The sequence below is a fragment of the Lampetra fluviatilis genome, chromosome 54 (genome assembly GCF_964198595.1).
Source record: "Lampetra fluviatilis chromosome 54, kcLamFluv1.1, whole genome shotgun sequence".
Taxonomy (NCBI): Eukaryota; Metazoa; Chordata; class Hyperoartia; order Petromyzontiformes; family Petromyzontidae; genus Lampetra; species Lampetra fluviatilis.
In genome coordinates this window covers 2,945,814-2,960,342 of record NC_136328.1, presented here as the reverse complement: position 1 = coordinate 2,960,342, position 14,529 = coordinate 2,945,814, and the positions used below count along the sequence as shown (strand labels likewise).

Genomic DNA, 14,529 nt, shown 5'->3' with positions numbered 1-14,529 from the left:
GATGTCATTCAAGCCTTTTGCGTCGTGCCTAACCCCCCGCCCTTGTGTTGGTTCGACGAGCCTCGGGTGAATTGTGCGGGCGTTTGTGGGTCTTCTTGTTCACGAAGAAGAGATTTGGTCGCTCGTGGAGTTCGCGCCCACGTCGCACAGTCTGCGAGCCTGCGCCACGAAAATCCCATGTCAGAAATACAGTCCGTTACGATGATAATTAATTCAGGGATGGTAATGTATTGTTTTCCGAACACCAAATTGTGCCATTTTATCGAATGTGCACGGTGGCGTTGAACCGTGGCCTTCCCGGTGTCACGAATATTGCCAAGTCTGCGTTGGTTAGAGCTGATCTATGTGATTTCAGTCATTGATTCGCTCTGATGATTAACTGGTTCAATCACTCGACTAACCGGATAACAGGAAGATATTTGGGGGAAAAGAGTCGCACCGTTCCGACGTGTGCCGCTGGACGGGAGGTGATGGGAAGTGCTGGGTGACGTCAGCCGCGTCACGTGACGCTGGACCTGGCTTGCAGGGGGGTTTCCAGCCTTCGGTAGGCAGGAAGTGTGGGTGGCTGCCATATTTAAAGGCAGAGGTGTGGACTCGAGTCATGTGACTTGGACTCGAGTCAGACTCGAGTCATGAATTTGATGACTTGCGACTCGACTTGGACTTGCATAACAATGACTTTGTCCCACCTATGAGATGTGGACTCGAGTCATGTGACTTGGACTCGAGTCAGACTCGAGTCATGAATTTGATGACTTGCGACTCGACTTGGACTTGCATAACAATGACTTTGTCCCACCTATGAGATGTGGACTCGAGTCATGTGACTTGGACTCGAGTCAGACTCGAGTCATGAATTTGATGACTTGCGACTCGACTTGGACTTGCATAACAATGACTTTGTCCCACCTCTGTTTAAAGGGGCCTCGAGTAATCGACTTCGAACAAAGTAGCCAATCAGAATTGTTAATCAATTAACCACCTTGATTGACGAACGATCATCACTCGTCATGTTATGCAAATCGGTAGCTTGTGGTCGAAACTATTGCGCGTTTCCTTCCATTCATAAAGAATACCTCATTGCAGATTACGTTCACATTTGTAAGGAAAATCGAAATTTGTAAGGAAGTTTAACGTCAATTTAGACCCCCTTGTCAATCAAGGCCTTCGCCGTGCCTTCGGATCATGTGGCTTGCCTGGAGAGACGTTAACAAACTCGCTTGGTACTCAAGAGGTCGTGGGTTCGATCCTGACCCTGATGCCGACTGTATATGTGGAGTTTGCTTGATCTCCCCGTGGTCGCGTGGATTTTTCTCCGGATTCTTCCGGGTTTTCTCCCCCGCATCTGATCACGCGTTTGGAGTATTTGGCTGCTATAAATTTCCACGGTGGTAAGGCTGCGTTATTTTAAAATATCCTTTGTGTAATTCATTCGCCGTGCTGGCCCAATGCGCGCGTGCAGTACTTGCCAAACAAAATATAGCAACAGGTTTATTTTATTTTTGCCGTATCAGCTCTTAAAATCCATCAGCTGACAGATGGGCCGTGAAAAGGCAAGAGGCCTAAATGAAGGACGTGACCGTCGTTTTTGCGTCCTATGTTTCACGACATTTGGCCAATCGATTTGGCCGCACGGCGCCGGTGTAGTTGCCTTTTGTTGGTTGGAGGGGGGACCCCCTTTTCAATGAAGGGGATGTTGAAAGGGGATGTGGGAATGAAGGGGGTAGAGAGAGAGAGAGAGACCGCTATCCCCGTTTTGACGACGACAGCAGGGGAAATAAAAAGAGAGAAGGATGAAAACGAGAGTGCGCGTGGCAGCAGTTTTGGTGTGATGTCATTTGTAGCATCTGTACAGTTAATTGACGCTAAAAATAGCGGCGGGTCGAGCGTAAACAGCGGCGGTGTCGGCTTGCTACGGGAGAGTGGGGCGAGAGAAAGCCCCGAGAGAGAGAGGGGTGGGACGGTCGGTCGGTCGGTCTGGTCTGGACGGAGTAAAATCGTCAGCCGGTAGTTTGCGCCGTGCGGCTTGTTTCAAAGGAACGCGCGATTCTCTCTTCGGAGGGGGTCCGAAGCGACGAGCACGACTGGGCTGCGTGCGGGCAGGCCCGTTGGAGATTTAAAACAACAACAACAAACAAATGACGTGCGGTACGATTGACTTTCACCACCACCACCACCAAAGTGTACGTATAACCCGCCCGGCAAACTTTAGCCGATCGACCGGGGAGGCGAAACGCTGCCGGGACGAGAGTGACGATAAAGCGCTCTTCCAAGATCGTAGCCAGGTTTATTCTCATTTTTTTTTACGTTTGAAAAATATTTTTTTTTATCGGGAGGGGTTCTTGTTGTTGTTGTTGTTTTAAAACCTCCGCCGTGGAAGCCGTCGTGGGGCCCCGGGAGCGAAGCTCCAAACGCAGAGGGCAGCAGCAGCAGCTGTCACCATGGAGGAGCAGCCCCTGCGGCGCTCGGAGCGCGGCACTGTGGGTAGGGCCGCCCCCCCCCCCCGCTTGCCCTCCTCCCTCCTGCTGCCCCCCCTGCCCTCCTCCCCCCTGCTGCCCCCCCTATTGCCCTCCCCCCCCCCCTCTTGACCACCCTCCCACCTCTTGATTACACCCCCCCCCCCTCTTGCCCTCCAGCCCCCCCCTCTTCTCTGTGTGGCCACCTCTGAAGTCGTCCGTAAGCCTGGAGGACCGGATGCGGTTTAATGTATCGGGCGCGGCGTTCCCTCGTTATTCGCGAAGGATGCGTTGCGGAGATGCTCGTGAATAGCTAATTTGGCGGATAATGATATTGAGTTCTAGATGCGATTCGCGGGCAGCCAAAATCGCGGCTAGCAAGTTCGTGAACAACGAGGGAACGCCGCTCACACCTCGCGAATAACAAGGGAACCCTGGGCCACCCTCGCGAATAACGAGGAAACGATGGTACCGCCTCGCGAATAACAAGGGAACCCGTTACAATCTCGCGAATAGCGAGGGAAGGCTGCCGCCACATCGCGAATAACGAGGGAACGCCGCTACCGCCTCGCGAATAGCGAGGGAATGCTGCTACCACCTCGCGAATAGCGAGGGAATGCTGCTACCACCTCGCGAATAGCGAGTGAATCCTGCTGCCACATCGCGATTAACGAGGGAACGTCGTTACCACCTCGCGAATAGCAAGGGAGCATCGTTAACACCTCGCTAATAACAAGGGAGCGTTGTTGTCGTCCCGCGAATAACGAGGGGGCGCTGCTCGCGCCCCAGCGGATAACGAGGGAACGCTGCTACCACCTCGCGAAAAACGAGGGAATTCGGTTGCCACCTCGCGAATAACGAGGGAATGTGGTTCCCGCCTCGCGAATAACGAGGGAACGCTGTTACCACCTCGTGAATAACAAGGGAATGCCGTTACCGCCCCGCGAATAACGAGGGAACTCTATTACCGCCTCGTGAATAACGAGGGAACGCTGTTACCACTTTGGGATGGCGTCGCTTCGGTGGTGGCGGTGTCTTTACGTGGCGCCCCAGGAACAGCGAGCTTACGTGATAACCAACTTGAAATGAATGTGTGATTAAATAATTAACTCGTATGAGTATCCATATCCAGTAGACATGCGGCGACGTTGGCCAAATGTTGGTATGTGGGTCGACCAACTTTGGTCTAAAGTTCCAAGTTTGCCGGGTAATTACTTGGCGGCTACTAAAGTGAGACCATTTCAGTTTGTCACGCGATTGTGCCCGGCCTTACGGAATTAAAGTGCAGCCTTCAACGATTAATCATGCAACCTCTATGGCCTTTGCTGTGCTGAAGGTTCTTTACCCGAAACATTGCCAGGTTATGTATTTTTCATTTTTGCCGACCGTGCTGAGATGTCTATTAGGCTGGTGTGTGTTTGTTCTCTCTGTGTGCGCTTCATCTTTAATGGGACTTGCGAAGCAGCGTGGGTTATTCCACTTCTTTGAGTTCGTGCCACCATTACCCAGGCTCCATCAGTATTTTTTTTAAGCGTCTCTTTTATCTCTTCCAATCTTTTCCCAGTCACTGACATCTATTCACGAAGTCTTCCTTTTCGATTCCTAGCGCTTCCCACAATGCAGTGTGTATGTTATCAAGCTTTGAGTTGACCAGATGTAATATCACATGTGCGTGCTCGCAGAGAACAGGATGGCGCGACTCCCATCATGCCTTGCAAGCACCTCACGTGACGCCACGTTGCATGTACAATGCTCTCGGCCTGTTGCAAACCACCAGCTCGGTGGGAATTCACGCGTGGCCGTATTATCGTTGTTGAGGCCACCAACCGAAAAAGAGTTGAAAAATGCGGCCTTTAATATGATCATTATTTCATCCTTCTCTCACTTCTTTCTCCAGTTTATGATTTCTACGTGATAAGCCACTTCGTCGGGCAATCATTTGTGGCCAGGTCACTTGTGAAAAAGAGCTACATAGCTCAGTGGGCCCTACCCGGTATAATAAAATATAGTTTAGTTTTAGTTTCATCATTGCATGTAATATAATGTTGGCGTCAGCCACTTAACATGTTCCGCTAGCGAAATATTCTCACCACCCGTAAACGTTTCTGCGTGTGTGAGACTCTCCGATCGGTCAAAAAAAAAACCCACGAGGTTGTGTTTTTATTTTCTCTCTCCGATGTGGTGTTTTGGGTTGTGTACCGCACGTTGTCTGGCACTGTCCATGACATTTCACCCCACGTGTTGCCGGGAGCTTCTTCGCTTCCTGCAGTTTCGCGTCACGTGGAGAGAAACACTTGGACGCGCTGCCGACAATGAATGCGATACAATACCCGAATAAAACACATCGGAGATCTGTACAGCACAGCAACAGCAGGAGTATTTTGCAATTTGGATGATGTGCGTAGGAGGCATATTGTGGAGAAAATCATCTTTGAACAAGAATGATTAGTTTGATCGTCACCGGGTAATTTTCAGCCGATGCTCATTTGCACTTGATCCTGGTGTGTGTGACACCGTGTTGTGTGTGTGACGCATGTTGTGTGTGTGACGCGTGTTTGTTTCACCCGTGGCGGCACGATTTGGCATGTGGCGCATCTGCGTGCTTGCGTCAATCGAGTCGTTTTCCATGAATATTTGGATGACGGTCAGAAAAAAAACAAAGCATTTGAATATTCCAAAGCAACCGAAAACTGATTCTGCAACATTATGTACAAGAACATGGCACGATGGACATTTGCAATTCTCAACACACGTATCAGATTTGTAGTACGGTAATTCGAATAAAAATAATAACCATCTCAACAGTGCCAATCGACTGCAGGATTAAGGTCTCCCCACGTCGTGTCGGTCATGGGGGGGTTCATCTTCTTGGTTCTTTCGGTAAAGTCACGTAGAAGGGAAGTAATAAAATAATAAAAATAAAACATAATAAAATAATTCTCACGACGTTTCGGCTACAACGCAAGCAGCCGTCTTCTTCACCTGAAGACGGCTGCTTGCGTTGTAGCCGAAACGTCGTGAGAATTATTTTATTATGTTTTATTTTTATTATTTTATTACTTCCCTTCTACGTGACTTTACCGAAAGAACCAAGAAGATGAATCCCTGCAGTCACGAAAGCTTTAAATCGAAACATGGGGGAGTTGTTTCGCTATACTTCACCATGCTGGTAGGTGCGGATTGGTGAAGTTGAGGTGGGGATGGTTTGGCAGGACCCGTTCAGATATCACTCGCCAGCGATGTTGGAATCAAACTCTTGGTCACCAGATTCAGAGTGAATCACGGCCTGACCGCTGCTCCACCACTCCGTACAATTCAAGTTCCAGTTTGAAAATTATGACTGTGAAAATCTTAACGCGTTGACAATATAATAACCAACTTAGAAACAATAGTGCAGTATTTATATATATACAAATCTCTCGAGATGACGTCTTCAATGACCAGGGATGGCGGTTATTGTCTCAAAATTGGCAAAGTCTGCCCAGTCCTCCCAATACGAGATTGCCACAGTCTCACAAAGCCACATAGATCATTCTAGATTTGAAGCTTTCGTGACTGCAAGGATTTCATACTCTTAGGTTTTTTTCCGGTAAAGTCACGTAGGTAAGAGAGTAGAACCTCCTCCTCTTAACGAAGGTAATTGGTTCCACAAAACCGGTCGTTACGCGATTTATGTCGTTAAGCGAGCGTAGAAGATACATGTCGAAAGTTCCCCCAGAAAACGTACTTTATAATATTGAAACAATGGATATTAATACATAAAGCTACAACATAAATGCATAATATTAAAATAAACTTGGGTAATCAATGCATTATTGATATTTACTGCACCTACAACAGCCCGTCGTTAACAGGGGAATCGTCGGTAAGCGAACACATCGGGCTCTATGGAGGCACTACACTACACTATACACCACTATACTCTACACTACACACTACACTATACACTACACATTGGGCTCTGTGGAGGCCCGCCCTTAAGCGATTAGTCGTTAACAGAGGTGGTCGTTAGGAGGAGTGGTCCTACTGTTTAACAAAATAAATTTGCTCGGACAACCGTGTGCGAGCGACGTTCGTTGGGTGCGGTGTTGGCAGAATGGGCACGGACGACGTTGGCTGCCGTGTGTTTGTTAGCGTGCGCCGGCAACCTTCGTAGCAACGACAGTGGACCGGTGTCTCAGTGGCACGTCAGCAACGGCGCTGCGTACACGCGACCTTCTTTCATTTGGCGGCCGCGGCTAACATTGGTGGCGAGCGATATATCGGGACTGGTTCGTCCTTCCCCCCCCCCCCTTCTTCGCCAGGTATGGTCCCAACAAACCCCATGACCAGCTTGGCAAGGGGAAGCCTTCATCCAGCAGTGGATTGATTGTTCTTACAGGTGATATTTTTTGCATCTTAAAAAACGTAACATTTTATTGATCGTTTTAAAAAAAAGAATGTTCTCACTATAAAACATCAAATGTATTTGTATGCCACTAAAATGTGGGCCTGCGTTGGAAACTGGTACCGGCACCACCACCACACGGGGCTGATTTTATTGCTCCCGTCTGTTCGGTGGGATCCCCCTCTCTCGGACACGCGTCGCCGCTTGGTTTTCTAACTCCGTCGTTATTGTTCTTGGTTCTTTCTTTAAAGTCCCGTAGAAGGGACTTTACCGAAAGAACCAAGAATATGAATCCCTGCAGTCACGAAAGCTTTAAATCGAATTTTTTTCCGTCGTTATTGTTCATCATCAGCCGTGATCTTGTCCAAGCCCCGCTTTCCTTCAGCTTGACTGATGTCATTCACCTTCGATTAGCACGGTTGGCTACGTACGGTGCGAAAGAAGTTCTCTATCTGACTAATCCTTGCGTTCGCGCTTGAACAGTCTTCCATTTTTGTAGTTTCTAAGTCACAACGAGGCTGTGATATTCTAGCTGCTGAGACACGCGGCTTTCCACGTACGCAGTTGCAACTCACAAGTTGCCAGCGAATGCAACGAACGGACTAACAGCTTCATTACCAACAGCTAATCCCAAATCCAACACAGTGTGGATGTCTTTGCGTGAGTGTACTGTTCGTCAAAACGATTTCTTGCACTCAGCCAGTGAAGTAAATTCCACATTCATATGGCGAGCACGAGACTCTCTCCATAGGACATCGACTGTTGACTTCCCCCAGAAAAGTTGAACTCATTTTATCGACCCAGGTGACATGATGATGGGCTGAGTCAACCCCCTTCCCCCCCACCGAACAGGATGTGAACCCGCAACCTTCCGATCGCGAGGCGCTCGCTCTCTCCCGCTCAGCCACGCACGCGGCCAGCTTAGCAGACGTAGATACACAAGAGACACACGGTGACCAAACACCACCAAGGATACCTCGCTGAGTCAGTGCCTGAACTGGTTACTCCCTGGCCGGTGTGTGCGACAAGGTCGAGTACTTAATTCGGCGTGCGTGTACTGACGGTGCCGTTAATGGCAGTGTTAAGAAGTTCAATCGCAAGCACCGTTGCCCATATAATAGGGGATCTTTTTGTGTTTTGTTAGATCGCCTAAATATGAATGTGTCGTATACACCTGACACCACCCGACACAGCCTGTTGGTTAAGGTTTGTCGCGTAAAACAAAACGTGGCCAACTAGTTACTATTTCAACACACCAGTGTGTTGGGAGAGTACAACCCGCAACATTTACAATTCAGTGACGAAGTTTCGACAGGCAATTATGAGCAGCAGTGGCCGGGTTTAACGACGCATTTATGTTCAAGCGATCTAGCCCAAAAAAACGAAAAACAACCTCTTATGGATATTGGTCACGAAAGCCTACTACGTGTTAATGTACTAAAGTATTATTGCGTCCGACTGTGACTTGTTCGCTCGGCTCAACAGAGTGTCTCATGCTCCACTGCTAATCCCTGCCGGATTATTATCACACGTTACCTTCTTTGGAAATGAAAATTGTGACGACGAACGGGCCAGTGGGAAGGTTTGCGCGAAGATTTGTCATAGGCAGCGGCGGCTGCTGCTGCCGATTTTTTTCTTCCAATTTGCACTGTGACACACATCGGGGTCGGTTATTATTCATGTGCAAAGTGACTCAGCTTCCGGATGGAGGTCAGGGGTGGGGAGCTCTTAGTTATTTTGTGTCAGATAGGGTAACGAATGCATCTCTGCAACACTTCGCCATTCAAGTGAGAATTGAAATGTCAAGGAGCTCTCTCTCTCTCTCTCACGGAAGTAATAGGCGCCAACGTATATCAAGGCCTGTGCGTTTGCGTTCAATGCCGAAGCAGTATATAACCCGCGAAACCAATTCATTCATGAAGAGTGATCGATTATTTCATTGGTTAGTCGATTCATTGGCAGCCATATTAAATGGGCATTAGCCTTTGGTCCTGCTGGAAACTCCCCGAATTTCACGCTGTCTGTGGGATAACAAACGCAGTAATTCCAGTTCAAAACAAATAGCCATTATCCATTAAATGAGCACTTTGCCAAAGGTTTTTCTGGAGAAAATAATTTCATGGCCGTTATGATGTCATCATTTTCGTAGTCCCGTTATATATTGTGCGACTGACAATACGTCCGACGTAGGCGTCATAGATTGTGAAGTTGCAATGATTATTGATTTGTATCAGGCTTATGTTGAATGAACCGCAGTTCCCATGAACGTCATTCATTGATTCACCCTCCAGTGTTGAGGACTCGGTGGACCAGGCTGATTGTCTCATCTCATCCACCGCACTGTGTCTAACCACCCACAACAACACGCTCATTCACCCACTTGCTGCTCACGCTTACCCATTCACTCACCACACTGCAGGTAAAAATAACACGCTCACCCACCCACTCAACCACTCACTCACCCACCCACTCACCACACTGCAGGTCACAACAACACGCTCATTCACCCACTCGCTCACACCGACCCATTCACTCACCACACTGCAGGTCAATATAACACGCTCACCCACCCACCCACTCACCCCCCACCCACCCACTCACCCCCCACCCACCCACTCACCACACTGCAGGTCACAACAACACGCTCATTCACCCACTCGTTCACACCGACCCTTTCACTCACCACACTGCAGGTCAAAATAACCCACTCACCCACCCACTCACCCACCCACTCACCCACCCAACCACACACCTACCCACCAACTCAATACACTCACTCCCACCGTGAATTTAACCCAGCCCGCAGGGTTCATAGTGCAATGTGCCTGGTCACAGCATCACCGTGCACAGTATGAGCATACAGGGACTCCTCTACTTAAGAACACTCGACTTTCAGAGATATGAACAAACCTGTCCATATGTCATGTAGATGCCACATGAAGAACCAGAGGCATCTACATCTACAGGAGAATATACAACTTTTAAAGCCATTCCCCGTGTTTAGTGCACATGCCGTACAACGTGTTTGGAATGGACAGGAGTAAAGTTCGACTTACGAACAAATTGACTTACGTACAGACCTCTGGAACCTAACTCTGTCGTAAATAGAGGAGTCCCTGTATACAGCAATGTATAATTAGATTCATTTATCGTGAACATTAAAATTATAATTTGAATTAATTACTCGTGGCATGCCTAGTAGGGTATTGAATAATATGAAAAGCTAAACCAATTTCCCGAACGGGGGGGTCGGGGGATGTTTGCCCAGGAGGAGAGAATATCCCGTAAAGAGTCAGTTTGTAGAGTACTAGTACAGTACTTCTATTGATATTCTGCCTGGGCTAAATGCTCTAGAGTTACTTTGCTTTGAGTCTGATCTATGAACTCCGTTTTCATTGCCACGTTTGTGAAATGTCGAAATGAAACAGGTGGCTTGGGGGGCTTTTGGGGGATGGGGGGGCGGTAGATGAGGGGGGGGGGGTAATGTATGCACCTGGTGACAGAGTCATCACGATCTCCTGACATCCTGCAATTCCAAAACCAGCTGCTCGGTTCATACATGGGACAACAGCCCAGCATGTGTGGGGGCTTTCTCCCGTGCGCTCAGGATTCCTCCCACATCAGAGGTTGCAAACGGGTTTTGATTCCTTACCCGTACCCGTACCCGGCCGTGTACGGGTACCCGTTCCCTACCCATACCCGTACCCTACCCGAAATGAGTGACAAACGGTTACTCACCAGTGACTCACGGCCTACCCATACCCGTACCCGGCCGCACCAGGGCCGCAAACCGGTACCCGTACCCGGGTATCGGGTACGGGTATCGGGTACCTGATTGCGACCTCTGTCCCACATGCATTGCACGCTCACGATCCGTCGGTGAGAACACCTCGCCACGTAGAGGACCGCGGGAGCTTGGGCGATTGTTGCCGCTGGGTCGCTGCGTGCGGCTGCCTTCACGCTTGTCCGTTGTTCCTCGTCTCTCAGAGTCGTTGTCTCTCTCTCATCGAGAGTCGCCAGTCCTTCGTTGCCAAGGCCCGTGGGCCACTGGCGGCCCCTCTGGTGGCTTTTAGAGCGGCCCCTGACGTGCGTCCCCCTCCCCGACAATGCACGAATGTGAAAGCACCCTCCCATCATCTCGGTGGTTTCAAATAATGCGTGGCGGCCTTCACAATTACGACGTCTCATCGGCGAAAGTGCACTCCGCCTGAAAATGTGTGCAGAACACTGAGGTGAGGGAGCTCGTGTCGACAGCACGAGCGGGATCACAGGATGCTGTCTGATGATGATGATGGTGGTGGTGGTGCGGTGGTTAGTGCACTGCGACATATGAAGCTGGTTCTCCTGAGTTCGATTCCTGGTCACGGCTAATGTTGGTGGTGAGCGATGTCTGAACCGCTCCTGCGCACCCCTTTCACCAACCTGCGCTCACCAGCGTGGTGAAGTACGGTCAAACAACCCTCCGACCCACCGCGGCATGCCCGGTTGGCTACATAGTACCGTGTGAAAGAAGTTCAACGCTTATACATGGGGAGGCCCTCACGAAGCATTGAATGGCGTTTGAAAAATGTAATAATGATTACTATTTTTTTTCATTACTGTGTCATGTCTTGGGCTTTTGTGTTAATGCCCGAAAAACAAAACGTTAATTAGTTTGTTGTATCTTTCGCGCACCGTACGTAAACCGACCGTGCTAATTATTGTCCTATCATGGGCTATCTGTGTCGGGATGCTCTAAAAACGAAGACATTAATAATTGTCGTCGATATTGTTTTAACTACCCTGTCAAGGCCTTCAACGCCCCGATGTTTTTGAGCCCTATTACCACTTAGTGTTTGCAAATCCCATCCTAAAAGGGGTTGACACATTTTTAGTCAAATTAAAATTTTCCCTCCCCCACACCTCCCCTGCGAACCACCACCCAAATCCTCCTTTGTAAAAAGCACACAGAAGCATGCCGGAGTTTAACTGCTGTCATTTGTTGTTTATGGCAGCTGGGGCTGCAGTTTGTGTGCCGTGTGTTTGGGTTGGCAGGAGGTGGGGGGGGGGAGAGTCACCCGCCAGGTGTGTTGTAAATTATAGCGGGGCTGGAGGAGGAGAGATCTGAACGAGTGCGTTATTTAACCGCAGCTTCAGCACCCGTTCAATTGACCCGTATGTGTGTGGTGTGTGCGCCTGCTTGTGTGTGCGTGTGTTTGTGCGTATGTGTCTGTGTGTGTGCGCGTGCACGGAATTGTAGCAGTTGGCGCCCTGCGCTACGAAATTGGCGACCCAAGTTCCATTCCCGCTTACGGCCGACATCGGTGATGAATATCTGAACCGGTCCTGGGCCTCCCCGAGGTCGACTCAGCCTCAAATGAGTACCTGGTGCAATGTGTAAGCATCGCTACTCGGGGGACAAAGGCGGCCGGGCATGGTTCTGGCCACCCACCCCCTCGTTTGCCGTGCCGGTCTTTATAGGTGTTCGCTAACAGCACTTGCCCCAACAGTCTGTTCAGGCTACATAGGGGATCTTTGTCTTTGTGTGTCTGTGTGGGTGCGTGCGTGGGCGTGGTGCTGGCCACCCACCTTCTCGTTTGCCGTGCCGGTCTTCATAGGTGTTCGCTAACAGCACTTGCCCCAACAGTCTGTTCAGTCTACATAGGAGATCTTTGTCTTTGTGTGTCTGTGCGCGTGCGTGGGTGTGGTGCTAGCCACCCATCCCCTCCGTGTGCCGTGCCGGCCTTCATAGGTGCTCCTCGCTAACAGCACTTTCCGCCTATAGTCTGTTCAGGCTATACGGGGGATATTATCTTTTGTGTGTGTGTGGGGGAGCGGTGGCGTAGTGGTTAGTGCGTTGCGCTACGAACCCGGCGGCCCGAGTTCGATTCCCGCTCACGGCCACCAACACTGATGATGTTTATCTGAACTCGTCCTGGGCCTCCCCGAGGTCGACTCAGCCTCAAATGAGTACCTGGTGCGGTGTGTAAACATCGCCACTGGGAAGACAGGCGGCCGGGCGTGGTGCTGGCCACCCCACCCCCTTCGTGTGCCGTGCCGGCCTTTGTAGGTGCTCACGGACAGCACTTGCTCCAACAGTCTGTTTAAAGGTTATTCGGGGGATCTTTGTCTTTGTGCGTGCGTGCACTCATGCTTTGTGATTGGGGTAGAGCTGGCAGTACCCGGATGTGGGGTGTTCACTTTAGCCCACATGCACTCAGGTTTTTAGTATAGAGTATGGTACTGGAAGTGTTTTTTAAATTTAATTTTGTATTCATTGCCTTAGTTTTCCAGTCCCATTGTGATATTGCCTTGGGTTCACTTCACACGAACACATTTGCATTCGCAACTTGTGCAGGCAGGCTCGTGTCGGTACCCTTAATGTAGCCAAGAAGATGCAGTAATAATAATTTTAGAACTTTCGTGACTGCAGGAATTATTATTTGGTTCTTTCGGTTAAGTCACGTCTAAAGATAAAATAATAAATTAAATTAAATAATTTAATTTAATTATTTAATTTTATTTATTATTTTATCTTTAGACGTGACTTAACCGAAAGAACCAAATAATAATGAAATTAAATAATAAAATTATTTAATTTATTATTTTATCTTTAGACGTGACTTAACCGAAAGAACCAAATAATAAGATGCAGTAAACCCACTGAGACCCATTGCAAGTGTGACCTTGGTCAGAGCATGGCCTGTGAAGTTGACAGCAGAGAACTGCTTCAAAAGTCCCTTAAGGAGAGACCCTTTATCCGCACTCGAGAAAAACATTTTTATGCCCTCCAAAGACCGTTCATTGTGCGTGTCAAACGGCCACATTTCTTTTTAAGTCTCAGCACTGATATTTAGCCAAATTTAAGCGAAACGCCCCAAATAGAGAACGATGGATTTTGTGCCTTTTATCGGTGACCGGGATGAGAGCGTGAACTCTGTCTCTCTCTCTCTCGCTCGCTCCGCTCGAGAGCGTTGATTTCTCTGTAACAACAAAAACAAATGTGCGGGTTGCTAAGGCGCAAGACCCAAAGACTCAAAACGGCAAGCGGCCAGTATACGGATGTCAGAAAACCCGCCCCGTTGTTTCAGCTGCCGCGCGTTGGAGAGATCGAATGGCCCGGCGTGCATCACCTACTACGATGCCCGCGGGGCGGCACCTGCGGCCGACGACGCAAGGATGCGTTACGCCTGCGCGCGCGCAGGTAGCTGCTTCGAGCGCCTTGGCTGCAAAACGGGTGACCGAACTTTGTCGGTGAAGCCCCAAGGGGCTCGTTGTAGCCGCAGGTGCCGCTGATGAGTAAGGCGTCCCCCCCGCCCGTCCGCGCGCGTTTTGTGACCGGGGTCTCCGTGGTGTCGTGCGCGTTGTGACCGGGCTGGAGGCACTCGCCGGCTCTCACCGGGGGTCAACACAAAGAGGGGGGGGTGGGTTATTGTTCACTCCTTGTTTGTTTTTCCAATTCTCAATTTTTTCGAAAATATTTTTTCCCGCGGTGTTTTTACACTTTTGCGAGCGTTCGACCAAGTGCGCTGCTGCTGCTGCTGCGAGGTTTTGTTGCCACGTTGGCGCGTTCGGCGTGAAATGGCCGACGCGTGTTGCATAAGTTGCCCTCCGTAAAGAGCGCGCGAGTGCTTTTGCGTAGCGACGGTGTTCCACAGAGTAATCCGCACCCCGACGTGTCATCCTGGAAATGCGGGGAATGGGGGT

General features: G+C 49.6%; 1 protein-coding gene across 1 annotated transcript in view; it reads left to right on the top strand.

Annotated features, from left to right (window-relative positions):
- The first annotated feature begins 2,441 nt into the window (after nucleotides 1-2,441).
- LOC144949516 (nuclear factor of activated T-cells, cytoplasmic 4-like) overlaps nucleotides 2,442-14,529 on the top strand; it is a 96,926-nt gene continuing 84,838 nt past the window's right edge. Inside the window, exon 1 of the mRNA XM_078879441.1 lies at nucleotides 2,442-2,484. Coding sequence (XP_078735567.1) covers nucleotides 2,442-2,484 — 43 coding nt within the window. The remainder of the gene's footprint in view (nucleotides 2,485-14,529) is intronic.